The following is a 21,574-nucleotide window of genomic DNA, read 5'->3' on the forward strand; positions in this document are numbered from 1 at the left end:
GGTGTATGTCCCTACCACCAGCCTTGACAATGATTTGGAAAGGGATGGAGAAAGGAAGATGAGGTTCTGTCAATCTATTCCAATCAAAGGAAAAGACCTCAGTACTTGGAGGGGGTTCTGTAGAAATAGGTGAAATGCCCCTCAACGTAGAAGAATCTGATGTAACAAGAAGAACCTGAGTAGTATGAAGTTCAGTCTCTAAAGGGTGAGTGGGATCAACCGAATGTGAAATTGAATCAACCACTTGATCAACTAATGGATCATCAACCTGAGTGATATGCGTTTCACTCTCCAATGGAAGAGTGGGATCGACTGTACTTGAAATTAGATCAATCACTCTGTCAGTTGACGGTAGGTTGGGAGAAAGTTTACGGTAACCAGTTGGAAATTCTTGCTGTGGAATAGTAAGGTTTTCCAACAATTTTGAGGCTTCATCCATGTGAGGGCAAATGTGAGTTTGATGACTCCCTTTGCATAACTTACAAGGAAACCTAACTTTACCCTTTTTCCCAGGAACCTGACTATCACTGGTTGATGGATCAATGGAAAGTTGATGAGATTTTTCTGACCATACTTCCAAGACCTTTGGAATACCAGGACAATTGATAAGGAAGTGGTCACCCTTAGAAAGCCTGCAAGGGTATTTGGGTTTACGATGCATGTTGGAGGTTTCCTCAACACAACTAACACTTATAGCCGTGGTTGGTCGGTTGACTTCTTTCTTATCTTGCTTCTTCTTCTTCTTCTTCTTCTTCTTCCCTTTCTTCTTCTTCTTAGCCACCTAGTTACTAGCGTCAAGGCTTTTACCAAGCGAAGAGGAAGAAATGGAAGAAGAAATATTAAGCGAAAAAGGTAAAGGGTCAATAGAAGGTTGGTGATGTTGAGATGGTGAACTCTGTTGAGGTGAAGCATTTGGTTGAGGTGGAACAATTGGAGTATTTGGGGCCAACAAAGTTGAAAATAACCATATCGGTAAACCTATTGTAAATGCAGGTAATGACAAAGTAGCCATATAAGGAGGATCAACATTTCCAAAGCAAGGAAAAGTACTAGGATTATCGTTAAGAGGGGTTCCTTGGTTGGTAAATTCCATAACAGTTGCCATTATAGTCAACTTCAGTGAATTTTATTAACAATTTAAAATTAAAATTCACAATTCACACCTAATAATGAAAATTCACAATTCACACCCATGGTCTCTAAAAGTAAAAACAAACAAATTAGCATGCCCTATCAAATCTAGGAGTCAAACCACACACAAACAATAACTTCCCGTACTAAAAACACTAGTTGGTAATGAAATCCAACTTAGTAGAAATTTAATACAGAAAGGGCGGTTGGAACAGTTACCCGACAACTTGCTTAATGAAACAGACTAGCACAAGTTTCTTCACAAAACCATCTCGAGTGAAGAGAACCCCCCAGAGAGTCGAAGTGAGTCTAGTCAACGTCTGCTCCAGGTACAGTGGGATCTTCCCTCCACCGTCACCTTAGGAAAGAATCCTATAGATTATGGTCACTAAGGTTACCAACAGAAACAAATATACCTGGGGGAATAGTCTATGATCCGATACACACGCAAGGGCAGAGTAATAAAGCTCAATCCCCTTGAAGGCTCCTTGACATAACCCAAGGTTTACCAATAAGTGACCCCAGGCTCCTCGACAATGGTCAATCCGAGGTTTACCGTTTTTAATACGTATATATCTGCTATCGTTCCCAATGAGGAAGGATTGATTACCTCACTGGTTCAGATATGATCTCGTGCTTGACTCCTTTAGGAGGAGCTTCCTAGAGCATACATGCAACAATTTGAATTTTTCCTACTACAAGATCAACTACTTGTTTGTTTCACTATCTTGGAGAGTTAACTAAAACCTATTCCAAGACACTAGCCTAAGCTAGATTGGTGGAAAGAGCCCTAAAAATGTAAAAATTACTAGATGAATTTTAATTAAGCGTTGTGTTATTTAGGTTGTTATTACTCAAAAGGGTAAATAGATATGAAACCAATGGTGTTATGACCCGACCCAAAACTAAATGCAATCGAATATGATAATGTAATCTTTTCAATTCGATGAATCCTAACTAAAGTAAGGAGAGAGTTTCCATTTACTTCCAACAATGCAAAAAATTGATCACTAAGAGAAAATATAACGAATTCTCTAATGCACTAATTTCATAAAAAAAAACTAATGCAAATCAATTCCAAAACAGTTTTTTTATGTTTATTTTTGTGTGTTAAAACAAGCATAAAAATATGTAAATTCAAATCAAAGAAAACTGATCTAAATCTACGATTGATTTTTCAGAATGTAAACTATGCAATTGTAATATATGCACAATTCACTTGAAAAGTATGCAAATGTAATCTATGCACATTTTTCATTCATATTCTAAAAATGAGAATTCTAATTATGCAAATGTGATCTATGCAAGAGAATTCTCAAACACAAGATGATTCTAATGTAATCTAAGAACCAATCAAGTGCAAGTCAAGAAAAATTGGGTGAGATTTCCAAATATCAAAAAATAAAAACACTCAAAGGCGATTAACACTCATACACAATTTAGCCCCCTCCCCCCCCCCGGCAAATGAGGGGGAATTTTTTTTTTGCAAAAACGAAAGAAAAAAGATGCAAAATTGTGAAAAGACTGAGACAAACCTCCAAGTAATGACCAAAGGAAATAAAATTAAGAATTTCTCAAAAAAGAGACTCAAAACACCCAATTAACTTAATGGAGATTGATGAGATGAATAATTTGATGAAAGAAACTCATAAACAAAGCTTTTTGACAGAAAAATACAGATTTGGGTAGACTAAAAGCCGTAAATAAAACCTAAACCTAACTGGACAAAAACATTTTAGGTTTCTCAAAAATGTTGACAGGGTCCGTAGGCTTCCAGTAGAACCAGATGCGGTACTGCTCTGTGTACTAAAGGAACAGTGCGGAGATGTCCTCACTGTCTTGTAAAAAGAAAGTGCGGTTCCCTATAAACTTCGTAAAAAACAAAAAAAATCCAGATCCTAAAAACTACCCAATCCCACACACATTAAGCAAAAACCAGAAACAAGGATAAGTTTCTCAATTCAAAGAAAAAGGAAAAGCAAAAAACCAAATTCAAGTCCCCAATGGAGTCGCTAATTTGTTGGCTGGATAAATCGTTCTTGCGGACAAGACCGATCTCCCTAGTATCAATAGATATCTAGCAAAAAGCAGGACAAGCAAATCTACCTTTCTCTAAATATATTGTGATTCATTAATAAAAACTAAGAGGTGTTTTAGACCCTACCTTAAGTCCAATGCTAGTTTGTGGCAACCATGCTTCGACCATCTGAAAGAGTTTCCTTTTGAGAACCTGCAATCACAAACAAGCACACATCAAATAACACCTGCATAGCCAATATAATAAATCATATTCATCATGGTGATCAAGGAATCCATGAAATAAACCATAAAACACAACTTATTGAGAAAAATAAACTTGATTGTATTAACTTTGAAAATAGAAGAACTTTACAACCTTTGGTGCCTTGATGTTGTACAAGCTCCTCCCAGGGTCTGAAATACGAATCTCCTCTACTTTGACAAGCCTCACACTCTTCCAAATGAGATCAACAAGGTATGTAATCTTTCCTCACAAAAGCTCAATTAGGAAGACTAAGTTCCAGCAGCATTTCACCTCAATAATCTTCAGCTTTCAACCCCCTCAGTAACCAGCCCAATGCTTCATTTTATAGTGCAAAGGAAGGAGGTTACAGGTCCACCTATGAAGGGATAGAATCCTCCTTCAAAGGGATAAGCTCCTCACATCAAGGGGTTAGCTCCTTAAGGTATGGGATGCATGAACCTTAAAGGAGCAAACTTACCACCTCAAGATTCCTTCTAGAAGCTTCCAGAAATGACTCAAAGTGAGTTTTTAAGAATGTTCTTGCGCCTTTTTGACTTTTACAGGGGTCCACACCCATTACACAGAGACAGAGCGGTCAGGTACGTAGGGGACATGACTAGTAGGTGTGGGACTGCAGGTAATGCTAAGAGAAAGTGCGGAACCAGATTTTTAGAGACTTTTAAGGGCTTTCTCTTATTTTCAAGGCTTGACATGAAGAACTGAGGTTTAAGACTTGCAAAGGAGGAAAGTATGAGTGGTGATAGACTCACACCGATTGCAAAATGTCATGGTGACAATATTTTGTGCAATAATTTCTCACTGAATTTGATGCGAGTTAGTTCTTAGTTTAGCAATAAGAATCTTTTCTCTCCATGGAATGCTAGCTCCAATATATTCTTTTTGTTGGAGATCACAAGTGAGGTTGAATTCCTGAACATAGTACTTCTTTCTACCCAACTCTTTTCCCAATATACGATTGCTAAACTTCTCCATAACAAAATCCTTTAACTCCTTGTTATTTGTAGGACAAGCATTGAGGTATATATTCTATCTTTGCATCCATTTGTTGTTTTGTCCATCCATGATTTCTTTCTTTCACTCATGCCTTCATTGAAGATAAATTCAAACCATCTACCTACTCCCATTTTCTCAATTCTTTTTAGGTACCTTATGAGACGCATCACAACAATTGCTCCGATGGGAGCTGCTCTTGTTTCACTCAACATTATCTCATAAGGAACCAAACTTTTTATTTTGAACTTGTTCATGATCAAATGTTTTTGGATTTTCTCAATTTGCTTCCATTTTGAGACAGGGATGCTGCTAGCCCACAGTTCACACTCATATAATATCATTGGACACACTAGAAGCCCAAAAAGCACATTAATCATTTTCCAATCCCATAACTCTGCCACTCTACATCTGTTTGGAAGAGCATATAATGTTTTCCATCCTCCTAAAATTCTTTTTTCTACTGTTCTCTCAATTAAGCTTGTTGTTGAAATCAATCCCGAGGTACTTGTATTCATTTACTTCTTCAAGAATGTTGACTTCAAAGAATAATGTATGCTGGCTCTGCTTCCTTTTATTTGAGAAAAATCATTATTTTGGTCTTGTTGTATTGGCTTGCATCCCCACTGCGTTACAAAAATGCTCAAGGGCATATACGTTTCTATGAAATCCCTGGGCTGATTTAGCAATCAACACAAGGTCATCAACGTATAAAAGAAGCTTTATCACAAACTCCCCCAACTGAACACCATCCCCACCTTGCATATTTAGCCACTCTTCCAATTTATCAATATATAAACCAAAAAGAGTAAGGGATAAAGCGTAACCTTGCTTGACTCCGATGTCACTTATAAAACTTTCTGAAATACCTGCTGAAGTTCTAATTTTGACTTTCACCTCTTCATAAAGCATATGGACAACGACTCTATAATGCAAAGGAATTTCAAGTTCTTCCATTCTACTCCATAACTTATCTCTAGGGGCTATGTCAAATGTCTTTTTGAAGTCAACAAAGCAACAAAATACTTTTTCTTTGTCCCCCCAAACCTTTTCAATAATGTGCCTTAATGTGGTACCATGATCTACTGTAGAATGTTTCAGCCTAAAACATGCTTTCCCTTTTGCCCTCTTTTCTTTTACTTCTGCGCACTTACTAATGATATTGTCTACCATGCCGCTGAAGAGCTTTGCAAACAAAAGATTGATTATAATGGTTCTATAATTGAAAGGATTATTAATGTCTCCACTTTTAAGAAAGGGTATTGCTAGATTAGTTGTTCAATCTCTTGGGAATCCTTCTCGAATGATGTTGTTGAATATTTCCATGATATGTGGTGCAAGAATGTTTATTCCCCACTTTAGATATTATGCTTGAAGTTTAGTCAAGTCCTTTGTCTTTATTATTTTTAACTTCGTAATCCCTGTCTCCACTTCTTATAATGTGAAAAGCTTTGTAGTTGTGTGATCCTTGAAAGATACTCAACCTGCGATTCTTTCTCATAGAATTTTCTTGTATAGTCAAACTATTGGTTGACTTTAATATTATTTTCACTTTGCTAAAAACTTTGGGTTAAAGAGATGTATGCAGAAAAAGAGAGGTTTGAGAATGAGATGTATAAAATGCCGACCTTAAACCAATTTTTAAAATGAAACATACGGAGAGTTGACTTGATTGGAAAAAATTAAAGAATTGAGAGGTTCACTCCGTTCCATTAAGAATAATAAATTAATTAATAACATTTAATTAGACTTCAAGGGCTAAATCTACGGTGTAATCTGCACTCCTCCAACGCGCTAACAGGGTACACAACTGATTGAGAAACATTATAAATTGAAATTACCAGCATCAGTAGATCATAGATATATAACATGCCGATTTTTTCCTTCTGAAAAAGATATATCTATCTCCCCATAATCGCGTTTTTCTATTGATCCTATTGGAGAAACTGTGGGATCATTATCAGATCTGGTATTCCATTGAAACTGCTGGAGAATGACGTTGAATGTAGACGAAGAGGTGGAGCGTCTCAAAGAAGAGATCAAGCGCCTTGCTCAGCCTCGTCCAGATGGATCCTATGTTGTAAGTCTTAATTCTCTGTTCTTTTTTCTGCATAAAATGCTTCAAATCTTCTCATATTACTTTTTCCATAAAACCCCATTTTTGGGGTCAGCAATAGTGCTGTAGATATGAGGCTAGGTTGCCGGCATTGTTGTCTTAGGTTCTTTAACCTCGGATATCAATCCTTTTACAAGATTGTCTCTTTTCCTATGCATTTGCTTCACTGTAATTCTAGTTATTTGGGTTTAGTTTCAAGATCTCGTGTCTTAAGTTCTTCTATGGATCTATTGATTTATATGAAAAGGAATGAGGCGATGATCTAGAACAAGGCTTTGATATAGTCTCATTGTCACAAAAGTGTAAGTACGTCATTGTGCAGATTTGTTAATGCTTTGCATTATATTATTTTCTTTACTGATAAATTAGAGACTATTTATTGTTGTATTGCTGGTAGAGGCAATTAGATGGGCTTTTACTGTTCAACTTCTCATGGTGAAGAGAGGTGGATTGAACTATACCCAGGATCAACAGCTGGTTTGAACAATGTTTAGGTCACCAGTGTCACTGTGAATAATATAGAGAGTGTTGCTATAAGGACAATGTGGATGCTTAATTAACACAGAGTTCTGTTTCAGATCTGAGTTTATCAATCTTGAAATGAAAAAATCTATGATATCTAATGGCAGATTAAATGCAATCGGTCTTCGGATTGAAGACATGGCCAGTAGAATAGCAAGAGATCATTTCTTCAACTTTTCCCCTTCATTAATGTAGCTTCAAAATGCTATCTTCAAGTTCAATGTATGTAAGGGCAAATTGCAAATAGACTGCTTCAGTTGTAACTTTGGCATGGAGGATTAGAAGAAGGCCCTAAATGCCAATTTGAGAAGAATTGATCATGGTTGAGTAACAGGAAGATATCAATTCTTGGACGTTATATTGCTCTGAATATGAGACTGCGCATGTTCACTAAATGCCAGATTCCTATTCAAGTCAATTTGTCCATGATGTTGAACCATATTGAGACTTGCTCAACCAAGTATGAATCAAAATAACAAAAATATGCTTCATCTTTGAAACAAGATTCCAAGCCCATGTTACTTTAGTAAGAACCATCATACCCAACTAGATTTTCAGTGTTTTTTAATAATAATAATAATCTAATTTTCAAGTCACAGCAAAGCTAGACACTAAATTGGTATATGAGACCTCTTATTTCAAGACAAAGAACTCCCTCCAAACAATAATTTGACTGCTAGAGTCTATGGAAGTATATATACTATACATACACTCTACCCCTACTGAATTGAACCTATGACCTTTTAAGAAGAAATACATATTTTTAGCCATCCAGCCTGTGTTCAAAAATTTTGTTATCCAATATTCATAACTAACTTACACTTTAGCCCATTATAGTTTTAGTTTCTTTGTTGGTTTGTATAGCACACAACCATGGTTCAGTTGGTCAACCTCAAATCTGACTTTGTGGATTGATTATTGACACAGACTTTTGCATTTCTGATTATCATATTATAATGAAATTGGATGGAATCTTCAATAGAAATAGGAAATTATATGTTTTATTTGATGTTTTTTTTTTTCAAAAAATAATCACTCCAGAGGAAATAGTCTTTGAAGTTTCCTGGTCCCTAAGCTTTTGTTTTAGCAATTTATTACATTACTTCCTATAAAGATTCCAACGAAGGATGAGAAAGTTACATTTCTGAGCTTTTTATGCGTTTACACGGAAATTGGGTCTACTTGCTTGATGTGCTTTGCCAACTATTGATTCTCTTATAAAGTTGTGGTAATAGTGTCCTGAAGTTTGATGATGGGTCCTGATCCTTTGCTACTCTTTGCAGGTCAAATTCGGGGTCCTTTTTATTGATGACAGGTGTGCAAATATTTTCGAGGCTCTGGTGGGCACTCTGAGAGCAGCCAAGAAAAGGAAGGTTGTCACATTTGATGGAGAGCTTTTGCTACAGGGTGTGCATGACAATGTAGAAATTGTCCTGTTGAAACCTCCAACACAAGCTACTCGAACTGAGGAGGTTACTCAAGCTGAGGGGGTTGGAGCATGAATTGATGGATATTACGCTGCATCCTAGCATTACAATCTATATATGGATGCTTCCATTTATTGTGGAGTTGTTTTACTACTTTCAAGTTTGGATCAAGGACTTGATCTATGTACGATGGCATGCATACTGCTAAGTTTCATATATTGTGTCTCAAGTGATATTTTGCCATGGGTTAATGGTAGATGATTTGCTACCCTATAATAGTGAGGTTTTTTAATGTTCCTTTCAATGGAATAAGTATATATTTTCCATCACTTTGTTGTTACCCATTGCAGTAATATAATATATGATATTGTGTGGAGGTTTGATTTACTTGGCGATAAAGCTCTGTGAAAGGTGGCCCAACGTTAAATTTATTCTGATGACAGTTGTGTCATTTTATTAACCACAGATACTTAAATAAGTGCTTCAGTGTTTATGTCATTAAGATATGTAATCTTTTAGGCCTTCAACACATTATTTGAAAGACTGAAAGACTGGTTTGTCCTTGTCAATTCAACCATACAAGGCAGAGTCATAATAGTGGTTTTCGTTTCATATTGTAAGAAACAATTATTGTTTTGAAGAATGCGGCTATGCTAGTTCCTTGCAAGACAGGACATCCATTTTGTATTTGAAACTTTAAAGCGACTTAGAAATATGGCTGAGGGATCCTGGTCATGGAGTCAATTTTCTCAGGATTGTAGGTTTCCTGACAGTTTTCATATAAATAGTTGGTTTAAATAAGGCAGCTGTGGTATCAATGGCATTAGATCTCATTCTTGTTTAATCAATGAAATAAAAGAAAAACTATCAGTAGACAATATTCTTCAGCTAGGTAGTGAGCTAGTTTAAGTTTGCTGCAATTTAATCCAAATTTGTCATTAGTTAGTGTTGAACAGAAAAATCTTGACAGGAAGGAAACATAAAACACTTGTTAGATCCATCATTAACCTATTAAATACGAGGGCCACTTCCCACGGGTGCGTTACAGAGATGCCTTGTAAGATTCTGAATGGAATAATATTCTATTGTACCGGTATGTTAAATACTCTTCAGTACGAGGGTTAATTCCCACAGGTGGGTTAAAAAGATGTTTCTCTCTTAGAAGAATTTGAATGGCATAAAATTCCATTATGATAGTGTCTGGTATTGACCGAGTTGTCTTTATGCCTATGCCTAACAATGTCTTTGAATAATATCATGACAACGCATCTAAGAGGCTTGGATTTGCCTTAAAGTTGTGCTTTGGAATAATATCTACATTGTAAAGAAATAACTTCCAGTTGAAAATTTTAATACCCATGAATCCGTACTGCAACAAAGTAAGTTTCATTAAAAAAAAATATCTAACCGAGCGTATGAGATACTTTTGTTTATATCTATATAATATAAACCTTATTGTAAATCTAAAAGGAGAATATGCTTGCATTACAAGACCATATATGTTTAGGTGTCATAAAATAATATTTGAGTAATTGAGAGCAGGGTGGATCATAAGTGCACCGCCATGTAGGCTTAGATTTAAAACATAATCAATCTAATAATTAGCTATCACAAGATGTCATTCTTATTCGCGGATGAAACTTAAGGTTTGTTTGATTAATTTTTTACTTTGAATGTGGGGGTGGAGGTATACACTTATAATCAAATACTACATAATACAAGTGAACTATATACATGGTACAAGTGAATTATAAAGTTTGAGCAACAGCAATAATATCTTATGGCATTAGTGTGGTCATAAGAGAGGATTGGATCTCTTGTGTTATTTGATTTAATTATATATATATATTCTTGAGACACTATCTAAAATAGGGTTTTTTATATGAGGAGATCTATAAGATGAGGGTGATAGATTGTGAAAGACTCAACATAATTTTTCCTAATAATTAATATTAATTTTGATCAAACCATTCTACTCTTTAAGGTATTCAATAGTTAACTTTATTAGATATAAGCTTAATATGTTCATTCTAGTTGTTTGTTGGAATTGGATGTGGAAGTGTGATAAACCCATTTGGATCTATGAAACATTTGTAATCACATATCTCTTCAAGAGAAGTTGAATAAATGTTGAAATCTTTCATATGCATAAGAAAAATGGTTGAATAACCTTTGTATAGTGTGGCCATTTGTAGTCTTGTTTAGTCTTTCAGGGTCTACTCTTCAAGGAACATGCGTCTTGTTCAAGATTCATTGATGCATGTTCAAAGTTTGTGGTAACATGACACTTCACAATTTATTTTGGAATTGTAATTCTACATGTGAGTGTAACTTCATTTGGGATACTTGGGGACACATTTTCTTCAATAAAATTAATTGGAAAGATCCTTATTAGGTGATGATAGTTTCATTGGTTCTTTCCAAAGGGGTTTGGCATTCTATGTTAGTGGTTACTTTGTATATTGTATGGAAGATACATTGCGAATATGTTTAGTTCTAGTGCAATAATTGTTGTTTCCTTTAAAGAGTGTTTACTTAAGGATTTGTCTATGCATTTTTGAGTGAGAAGTGTTCTCATCCTAAGAGATGTGCATAATTGTTTCATTAAACTACAATTTAACTTGAAGGCCTTATTTTGGTCCTTAGGTAACTCTACGTGTTTTCATATTTGTTGTATCATGTTTTCTATTAATGCAAGAAGCATTTTCCTTAAAAAACTTCACTTTTCTTTACACAACAAGCTCATGGCCACCATATTGGACATGACCTATGACACATATTGCCAATTTAAGCTTTTCACACAACAATTGAAAAACCTTCACACCTTTGCCATGGTTGTTTTTCCCCTTAATCAACTTTTCCAGCGCTTCTTTATCTCAACATTTTGTATAAGGAATGTCTTGGATCATAATATGAGTGCCTTCTTTCATTATAAGATTATGACATCTTTTATAAAGCATTTTCTTGCATTTTGAGTAGCTTGATTGACAAAAGCATTGTATGTGCTTTCTAAGAGTGGGCCATCATTTTCAACCAAATTGATCACTACTTATGAATTGCTTGTGATGTTATTTCTATGTGAACCAATTATATAGTTTGTTTTCTTGAGGGATGGGCAACATCATAATATTGATGATGGTTTCATTGGTTCTTTCCAAAGGGATTTGACATTTTATGCGAGTGGTTACTTTGTATATTGTATGGAAGATACATTGCGAATATGTTTAGTTATAGTGCAATAATTGTTGTTTCCTTTAAAGAGTGTTTACTTAAGAATTTGTCTATGCATTTTTGAGTGAGAAGTCTTCTCATCCTAAGAGATGTGCATGATTGTTTCATTGAACTACAATTAAACTTGAAGGCATTATTTTGGTCCTTAGGTAACTCAACATGTTTTCATATTTGTTGTATCATATTTTCTATTAATGCAAGAAGCATTTTTCTTAAAAAAACTTCACTTTTTCTTTACACAACAAGCCCATGCCCATCACATTGGACATGACCTATGACACCTATTGCCAATTATAGCTTTTCACACAACAATTGAAAAAACCTTCACACCTTTTCCATGGTTATTTTTCCCCTTAATCAACTTTTCTCGCACTTCTTTACCTCAACATTTTGTATAAGGAATATGTCAAATTGGATCATAATATGAGTGCCTTATTTTATTATAAGATTATGACATATTTTATAAAGCATTTTCTTGCAATGTGAGTAGCTCGATTGACAAAAGCATTGTATGTGCTTTCTAAGAGTGGGCCATGATTTTCAACCAATTGATCTCTACCTATGAGTTGCTTGTGATGTTATTTCTATGTGAACCAATTATATAGTTTGTTTGCTTGAGGGATGGGCAACATCGTAATATTGATGATGGTTTCATTGGTTCTTTCCAAAGGGGCTTGGCATTTTATGCGAGTGGTTACTTTGTATATTGTATGGAATATACATTGCGAGTATGTTTAGTTCTAGTCCAATAATTGTTGTTTCCTTTAAAGAGTGTTTACTTAAGGATTTTTCTATGCATTTTTGAGTGAGAAGTCTTCTCATCCTAAGAGATGTGCATGATTGTTTCATTGAACTACAAGAAGGCCTTATTTTGGTCCTTAGATAGCTCTACATGTTTGCATATTTGTTGTATCATATTTTCTATTAATGCAAGAAGCATTTTTCTTTAAAAAAGCTTCACTTTTTCTTTACACAACAAGCTCAGTCCCATCATATTGGACATGACCTATGACACCTATTGCCAATTATAACTTTTCACACAACAGTTGAAAAAACCTTCACACCTTTGCCATGGTTATTTTTTCCCTTTATCAATTTTTACCGCACTACTTTATCTCAACATTTTGTATAAGGAATATGTCTTAGATCATAATATGAGTGCCTTCTTTCATTATAAGATTATGACATCTTTTATAAAGAATTTTCTTGCATTGTGAGTAGCTTGAATGACAAAAGCATTGTATGTGCTTTCTAAGAGCGGGCCATCATTTTCAACCAAATTGATCACTACTTATGAGTTGCTTGTGATGTTATTTCTAAACAATATAAACTTTGAAATGGAAACTATAAACTCAAAACGGGAACTTTGGCCAAAAACACCAAAAAAACATCAAAAACAGTGCTAAATATGAAAAGTGTGTATACTGGAACGATGGCTTTTTTTTAGGGACAATTTTGAACATGTTTTAAAAATGGCAGTGAAAACTAAATTTTCGTGCAAAATACAGCTTGAAAACGAAAAAGTGATGATACTGGAACGATGATTTTTTTTTAGGGTCAATCTTCAAAATTAAAAAAAAAAATGCTAGTAAAACCAAATTTTTAGTGTAGATAACAAAGTTGTTTATGAGAAAAAAAACACACTAATGTTTTTGGTAGAATAACATTTTTCTTTCCTATGTATAAATTCAACATGTTCTCAACCATAACATGCTAGATACAAAAGAAATTGAAATTTTTTCAACCATAAAATAAAAAAACCATGGCATTATGAAATCACTAAATGAAATCAAAAGTCATTATTTGTATATTGAATGAAACATACATTATATCTCTAATTTAATGTTTCATTGTAGATATTCTAAACAATAAAAATTATCATAATTAAGACATATAATCCAACAACATAAAAATGACTCATAACTTCTCATTTAACACCATATGGAAATCAAAAATTTTAGTTCAAGATACGATGCATACTTCAGTTATATAAACTGTCTTAAACAATTATTCAAAATCACTCATATTTTCTTGCACACCATCAGAATTCACATCTTTAGATGAGTGACCGGATGCTGACGACGATGTTCCATATTCTTCTCTTTCATCAACTAGTGCCCCATCTGAGTCCACATGCATGCCACCATTTCAAGTTTCAAAATTCTTCTAGATCTACGACTGGTTTCAGCAAACTCCCATCTCAACATTATTCCTTCTGGTAACAACCTTTTCAGAATCTCTATCGTCTTGAAGTGAAGAGTTCCTCTCTTTGTTAAATTGAAGTCATAAACAAGTATGTAAACATCCTCCAATTTTAATATGTCTGTGCGGCGACGATTTATATTCGTACCCTTTCTTTTTCTCTTTCCGCCATTTTTTTTGTCAACTACCATCTCTGGCTTATACACACCACTGAATGGGTGTGTATTTGTGGCATACCAATGTACTTCAACACATGTAACATCCTCATTTTCTGTAAAGACCTTTATAACTTTAGCAATCCAGAATGGATAACCATTGGGATCTCCATCTACTAGCACTGCGATCATGCAACCCTCCTTAATATCCTGTACTGAACCCCTATAAAGGTCTTCCATGGCTTCACGTTATGCATGAGATCTTCTGGAACCAATATACATCTATCTTTCCTCTGCTTGTGAAAAATTAATAATACCTTGAGATTGTTGCTCTTCAACAATGTTTATTTCCTCATGTTCATTCGACAATTTTGTGGCCAAATAAATGGATTTTTCAAAGGTATATCTTCATTTGTTGTTGTTGAAATGATATCACTTTGATTATTGAAAAATGACTCCCACCAAACTGAATCAGCAATGTTAAAGTACTCATATGTATATCTAATACATTTTTTAATTTCTTCTAAGCAATCAGAATAATTTAAATCTCTATTTTGTCTGCGTGCATTATGAACTTCACCAACTGATTGTAATAACAATATTTTTGATGCAAATATTGGATGATCTAGAATGAACTTCAACAATTGCAAACCTGATGACGGTGCCCATTTTACAGTAGTTGAATACTTCTTGCCCCATATTAGTGTTTTCCCATCAATTTTTTTGATACGAAATTGATGTTGGAAGCTAATGTCATTAAGTTGTTCAATGCATTTCTCCTCACCATATGATCCTAGAATAAACCTTCGCATGTCAACAGTTTCTTCCAACACAGCAAAAGTAGGCTCTGGCATGTATGATTTCTTAATACATTCAATTAATGATGGCAAGCTCCCAACTTCCTTCCTCCTCAATGTGACTGAAAAATGACTAAACATCTTATCAATATGGTCATGAGTGTGCCCAACAAGAAGGAAACTAACCTTTACCTTCTAAAAAATTCTTAATTCAACAAACATGTTTAGATATCCAAAAACAACCTAATTTTTGTTTTCATGGCAAGTGTTGTCCAACTGTAGATACAAAACTTCAAGAAGATTACCAAACCAATGAGAAAGCACATCATGAAATATGGTTATGGTCATATTTGCATCATTATGAATATTTGGAGCTGTGAAGTACACCCTTGGCAACATTTTCCCATTGAAGACCATACAATTGACCAAATGATACTGAATAAAATTTTCCTCCTGTAAATTTTTGGGTGTGCGAACAAAATATGGTAAAAGTGTTTTCTTCTGGTCCATACTATCAATTATCAAACCCAAATATTTATTTGGATTATCATAACACTTCTTTCGATGCTTGTACAACTTTTTCCTTTCATTTGTTTGTTGTTCACGATGCTCCTGAAGTTCTTTGACAATTGAATCTACACAACATAAAAGAAAGCCATTAAGAAATACATTTTCATAGTTGATGACTATACAATTTTAAAAGTTAAATTTATGAATGCTTACCTCTTTCTGACCCTTCACATTTGTCCCTTTTTTATTTAAGAGAAGCACATGTACTGCAAATCCCCATCCTTGTCTTTTTACGAATACGAACATTGTTGAATTTTTTCTTCCATACCTTCACAAAATATTGATATGTAATAAACTGGCCATGTCCCTCAGCACCTTCTGCATATTCTTTGTATAAGTTGTAGATTTCTCGTCTTGAAAAATTATCTAGAATATGTGTTGTCTCTCTATTTGGCATACACTCTCCATGCTTTGAAAAGAAATCTTTCATCCATGACATTGCAGTATTGGATAATGGCCCAAACTGTCTTTTATGATGTACTTCTGAATAAAATGTGGGATCATTTTCCAAATTTTCTTGAGTTCTCGAGAGACGAAAATTCCCAATCGAATGAAACATTTTGAAAGCTTTTCTACATATAAATAAAGTCCTAATATGATAATCATAACCTGACAATGTAGATTGCATGCACCCAACTAAATATGAATTTTGCATGCTTTTATTCATTGACAAATATCTCTTCCTGCTTTCTAATGCAAATTTGAAATCCATATGTTTCAAACAATCTTTTTGGCAACATTCACTTGAAATGAGTGTGCTGATAGAACTTCTTCTCGTTAGATATTCTGCTCTACCCCTTGTATAACTAGAACATCTTGCATTGATACGAAAAGGTTTGCTCCTACTGCACGATACAATATTTCATTGCAACATCTCCATCATTGGATCATCATTTGTATAAGGATTTTCATCATCATTAAGAGGAATGTTATCCACACTATGATCAGCTGTACTTTTCAAATACTGACTTGGAGGATATTCTTCATCTTTCCCTTCTTTAGTGCTACTGTCATAGTCCTTAGAATTCGGACTCAATGGAAAATTTGACTCGATGTTTATTGGATATTCTTCCTCATGTGCATTTTCAGTGCTGCTCTCATAGTCCATAGAATTAGGACTACGTCGAAAATGTGACTGTTTACTTACTAAAAATGCTACATCTTGTCCTTTGTCACTGCTACCTTTATACTCATTAGAATTAGGACTAAGTGCATCATCCTGTCCTTCATCACTGCTGCTCTCATAGTCCTTAGAATTAGGACTAAGAGGACATTGTGACACTCCATTCTTTTGAAATTCATCATCACGCTCTTCATCACTGTTGCTGTCATAGTCCTTAGAATTAGGACTAAGTGGACATCGTGACACTCCATTCTTTTGAAATTCATCATCTTGCTCTTCATCACTGCTGCTCTCATAGTCCTTAGAATTAAGACTAACTGGACGTCGTGACACTCCATACTTTTGAAATTCATCATCATGCTCTTCATCATTGCTGCTCTCATAGTCCTTAGAATTAGGACTAAGTGGACACTTTGAAACTCCATTCTTTTGAAATTCGTTATCACGCTCTTCATCACTGCTGCTCTCATATTCCTTAGAATTAGGACTAAGTGGACACCTTGACACTCCATTCTTTTGAAATTCGTCATCATGCTCTTCAACACTGCTGCTCTCATAGTCCTTAGAATTAGGACTAAGTGCGTGACACTCCATTCTTTTGTACTTCACCATCATGCTCTTCATCATTGTTGTTCGGTCTTGAAAATGTCATTCATTTCCATTACACTTTCAATAGTATGTCTATTATATCACCTCCATTTCACCTCCATTTCACTACTATGTCACTACATTCATCCCACTTTCATTATCATTGGGCCACATTTATGTTTTTCCAAACTCTATTAATTCTTAGCCTTTTAAAGTGAATTTGTGGCTAAAAATTAGAAAATAATGTGCATATGTTTATACCTAACAAGTGGTTTGAGATTGTTGACATGTGTAGGTCAAAAGGAGGCTTCTAGAAGACCTTTATGTGGTATTCTAAGGCCAAATTCGAATTTGAGTGGAAAGAATCATGGGATCATGAGAATATGTGTCACATCTCCTAATTATATTGAAACTCTAAAAAGACATGTGTCTTATCAGTTTCTATTTTGATTAGGACTCTAGAGGTAGAGGGAGAGATTCATGGACTCTCATTAATGAGATGGTTTCTCATCTTTTTGTATAAATAGGGGATCTCTCTCCTTCCTTAGCTTAGCTTGTTAGTCTTAGCTTAGCTTGGCTTTTAGTTCTTTAGCTTGGAGTTTGTAGTTTTTCCTTGATGACTTTGGAAAATTTTGGAGAGATTTATTGTACTTTGTAATTTTGAAGAATTTGAATAAAGCTTTGATGTTCTCAACATGGAAGGAGATGTGAAGTAGATGTCATGGAGTATATTAGAATGTAAGGTAGAGTAGATTTTTCTTTGATTTCATTATGTCATTCGATTGCTTTCAAGTTTGATAGATTAGAGTTTCCATTCATGCAATCTTAATTCATGCAAGTGTGTTCAACCGGTTGATTGTAGATTAGTTTTTCTTTACATGTTTTTGCATCAAATAGTGACATGAGATTTGCCTCTCTGTTGAACTTTTTCTTAAGCTTTTCAATTTCAATTATGCTTTGATTTCAGTCTTATTTATTTGTTATTGTTAGCTAGTTTAGATATCAAATTCTTCATGTTATTTGACGTTATCTCCAGAGCCATGGCTTAAACCCGAAAATCTACTTGGCGAGCTATCAGATTATAAGTGAAGTGATTTGATTTTACTTTCATTCTGCAAGTAGGTAGTTTAGATATCAAGTTCTTCATGTTATTTGACGTTATCTCCGGAGCCATGGCTTAACCCCGAAAAGCTACTTGGCGAGCTATTGGATTATAAGTGAAGTGATTTGATTTTACTTTCATTCCGCAAGTAGGTAGTTTAGATATCAAGTTTTTTATGTTATTTGACGTTATCTCCGGAGCCATGGCTTAACCTTGAAAAACTACTTGGCGAGCTATTAGATTATAAGTGAAGTAAATTGATCTTACTTTCATTAGTCTGCAATTTTTGGTTTGTTTGAGTGTAATAGTTTAGATTTTATTTATGTAATTAGATGGGCAACAAAGATAGTGATTTCATGATCAGTATTTCATCTTTTGTTTGATTTAAGTAGCTGCATATTTACATTCCTGTTCAAGTATTAATTTTATCAATAGCATGTTTTGAGATCTTTTGAAGTGTTAAGTTTTGGAAGTTACCATAAGGGATATAAACCTTGTCTTAAAATCTACATCCATACTTAACCTTTAAAAGTATTCTTAAGACCTTAGAATAATATTTCCATTTGCATTAAACACTTTAGGAAACTAACAAGAACAAAACCCCAAAAAACAACATAAACTATAAAACAACGAAGTAAGAAAAAGGTTAACTAAGCACATATGGTGCACCACACTTCATCAATTTATGATACCCGGATTGATAATTTATATAGAGCAATTTAAGACATTAAATTGACTAGACATTTTGGCGCCGTTGCCGGGGAAGTGTAATTAGGAAACCCTATTTCTTACATTTAAAAAAAATAATAATAATTTCTTGAGTATGCTCTCCTCCTGCATTTTGTGTGATTTGGAGGATCAGAAAAATGATTGTTATGTAAAAAAAAAAGAAAAAAAAAAGAGACAAAATAAACTTCATCATTTCATTTGATTCAAAAATAAAAAATAAAAAAAATCCAACTTCTTTGATAGGTTTAGCTGTCCAAGATTGACTGGTTATGGTTTGTGGTGTTCCTCAAAACAATGTGTGATTTTTTAATAAGATTCTGCAAATTAGCTGCGGAATGCAGTCTGATTCCACAACTAACTGTGAATTCCGCAGCTAATTTCAAGGTTTAGCAGGTTACAGGCATTCAATGAAGAAACCGACCACATGGGCATCTCCAGAATTGTGTCGACATGGATCCTATTCTAGTCACCTAACCCAGATTGATAAAAAAATCAACTTAAGACCTCAGTCAAAGTCCTGTTTTTAGCATATTTTACTTGACTTCTTTGTTGTCTGAAATTGAAAATCATTAATCCTTCTTATAAAATTTCACAATTTCAGGGGAAAAAAGAAAAAGAAAAATAATCAATGGCTATCCCCAATTCCAGTTTCCATTATGGCCTCAATAGAAAATCTGCATTCCTATTTGAGCTTTGGCCTTGAAACAAACCCGCAAAAAGCATACAAAAAATAAACATGCAATGTAAACAATTCTCCCATTTTTATTGCAGCTTGAAATATCCTCTGTTCTTTGGCTTTAACCTCAAATTTTAAAGTTGTGGGATTATTCTAAGTTGTGGAGAGCAAAAGAAATCAAATAGTAGATCATCACCTTCACAGCTTCTGCCAGACATGCACAAAAATCAACAACTGTAGATGAATTAAGGTTTAGCTAACTCCTCCTCCTACTGAGCTTCAAAATGAAGATCTCACTGTGTCTGGCACTCGAACAATCGTAATGACAAACCATGATAGACTAGTTTACTTCTCTACGCGACCTATAAAAAAATAGGTGAAATAAATGCCTAATTTGCATGATATAAAAAGAGTCTGACTGCTAGCAAACAACTAGAATAGGTAACAGATAATTAGGTCGATAGACAGGTTGAAGTAGTTTATTGTGTTGATCAGAGGGGATTGTGTCCCACGGGGTTCATCCATTGACGTTTACTTGCTACCATTGGTTACTGTAGATATTGCAAACCTGAAGAAAATTGTTGCCATTGGTTACTGTAAATATTGCAAACCTGAAGAAAACTATTGGAACCAGAAAGCGAGAACATATGCAAAATACTTGTTCAGGTGTCTTTGAAAATTTCAATACTGTTCATTTTTTATTTCCTTGTGTTCAAATTGAAAATCAAACCAAAAAAAAAAAACGAATGTAGTAATTCATAAAATGCAGAACAATAAAAACAATCATTCAGGAAAATGCAAAATAAGAAAAAATGTCAAACTTTGAATGCACGATGTGGCCAATCAGAGGCGAATTTGGAAAAAATAAAACATAGGTTTTTCAGCAATAGGGTCAATTAGATAATTTAGAAATGGTTTTAAGAAATTTGCAGCGGTTTGAGAGAATTTCTCAGTTCTTTAAAGCCTCTTTTTGCATGCCGCGTGAGGAAAAATGATTTTAATTAAATGAACAGAGTGTTGTTTTAACACGGCATGCTTGAGGAAGGGAAATCCGATTTGGGAACTAATTATACGGTGGCATTCAATCTTGATTACAACACGCCTCTTGTCTTTAATGCTAACAGTCTCATGCAACCTCCGTGACTGTATTTCAGTTTAACGGTCGACAGCAGAGACTTATCCCAATTGAATACGATACTTCTCCAAGCACCTGTTTAACGGTTAATTCCATCACTTGAATTGATTGGATATGGCTCTTTTACATCTGCATTATTTTGAGCTTTTCTCTTACACCTCCGCAGCTTTCCTATGTATACAAGCACTTCAATTTTTCATTATGTTTCCGATTTTCTCTGTTTACATGGGTAGCCACTCCATTTCACAGTATCTTATACACTATGTTTTCACGTATTTCATGCATATAGCTTCTCTGCTTTCGTGTATGTATAGCCGTTTTACTACATACTCATAGTTTTTGTCATTCCATATCCATTTTTTTTACCAGTTGTTCCACTGTACATACACAGTCTTCTTTACATAATCATTTCTCAAACAATGAAAGGAAATTTTAAAAATAGCAGAGAACAGAGGCTCATGAATAATTGGTCCTATGCACCAGCTGTATCTTGGGGTCTCTCTCCCTGGTACTTGGTTGTATAAAATCTCTTTTCCAATAACTTAAATAAGAAAACTGATGGTTGACTGTCTTTTAGTTATGGAATGCATGTGATTCCGCAGCTAACTGGCAATTCCGCAGTGATTTTCATACTTCTATAGGTTATAAGTGTCAAGAGACGAATCAAACCACATGGGTAGCTGGGAAAATGTCAGTACATGATGGTGTTCTATTTATTTTCTCCAAGTCGATGAAAAAGACCCCGGTCAAAGGGAAGTCAAAGTGTGTGTTATCACTAAGTTGCCACACTAAGTCG

General features: G+C 34.6%; 1 protein-coding gene across 1 annotated transcript; it reads left to right on the forward strand.

Annotated features, from left to right (window-relative positions):
- The first annotated feature begins 6,269 nt into the window (after window positions 1-6,269).
- On the forward strand, window positions 6,270-8,857 carry LOC149145509 (costars family protein). The gene is made up of 2 exons (XM_089449196.1): window positions 6,270-6,485; window positions 8,327-8,857. Exons 1-2 carry the CDS (start codon window positions 6,399-6,401, stop codon window positions 8,543-8,545), a joined length of 306 nt encoding a protein of 101 aa, XP_089305322.1. The 5' UTR covers window positions 6,270-6,398; the 3' UTR covers window positions 8,546-8,857.
- The last annotated feature ends 12,717 nt before the right edge of the window (window positions 8,858-21,574 follow it).

This window comes from Pinus tabuliformis, chromosome X, assembly GCF_031772625.1.
Source record: "Pinus tabuliformis cultivar Carrire ecotype Pingquan chromosome X, CPIR1, whole genome shotgun sequence".
Taxonomy (NCBI): domain Eukaryota; kingdom Viridiplantae; phylum Streptophyta; class Pinopsida; order Pinales; family Pinaceae; genus Pinus; species Pinus tabuliformis.

What these genes read in the sequence shown, in the direction of transcription:
- LOC149145509 (XM_089449196.1), top strand. Translation starts at nt 6,399, where the DNA reads ATGACGTTGAATGTAGACGAAGAGGTGGAGCGTCTCAAAGAAGAGATC. An exon ending in GTCCAGATGGATCCTATGTT is followed by an intron (nt 6,486 to 8,326) that starts GTAAGTCTTAAT and finishes TACTCTTTGCAG; the next exon opens with GTCAAATTCGGGGTCCTTTT.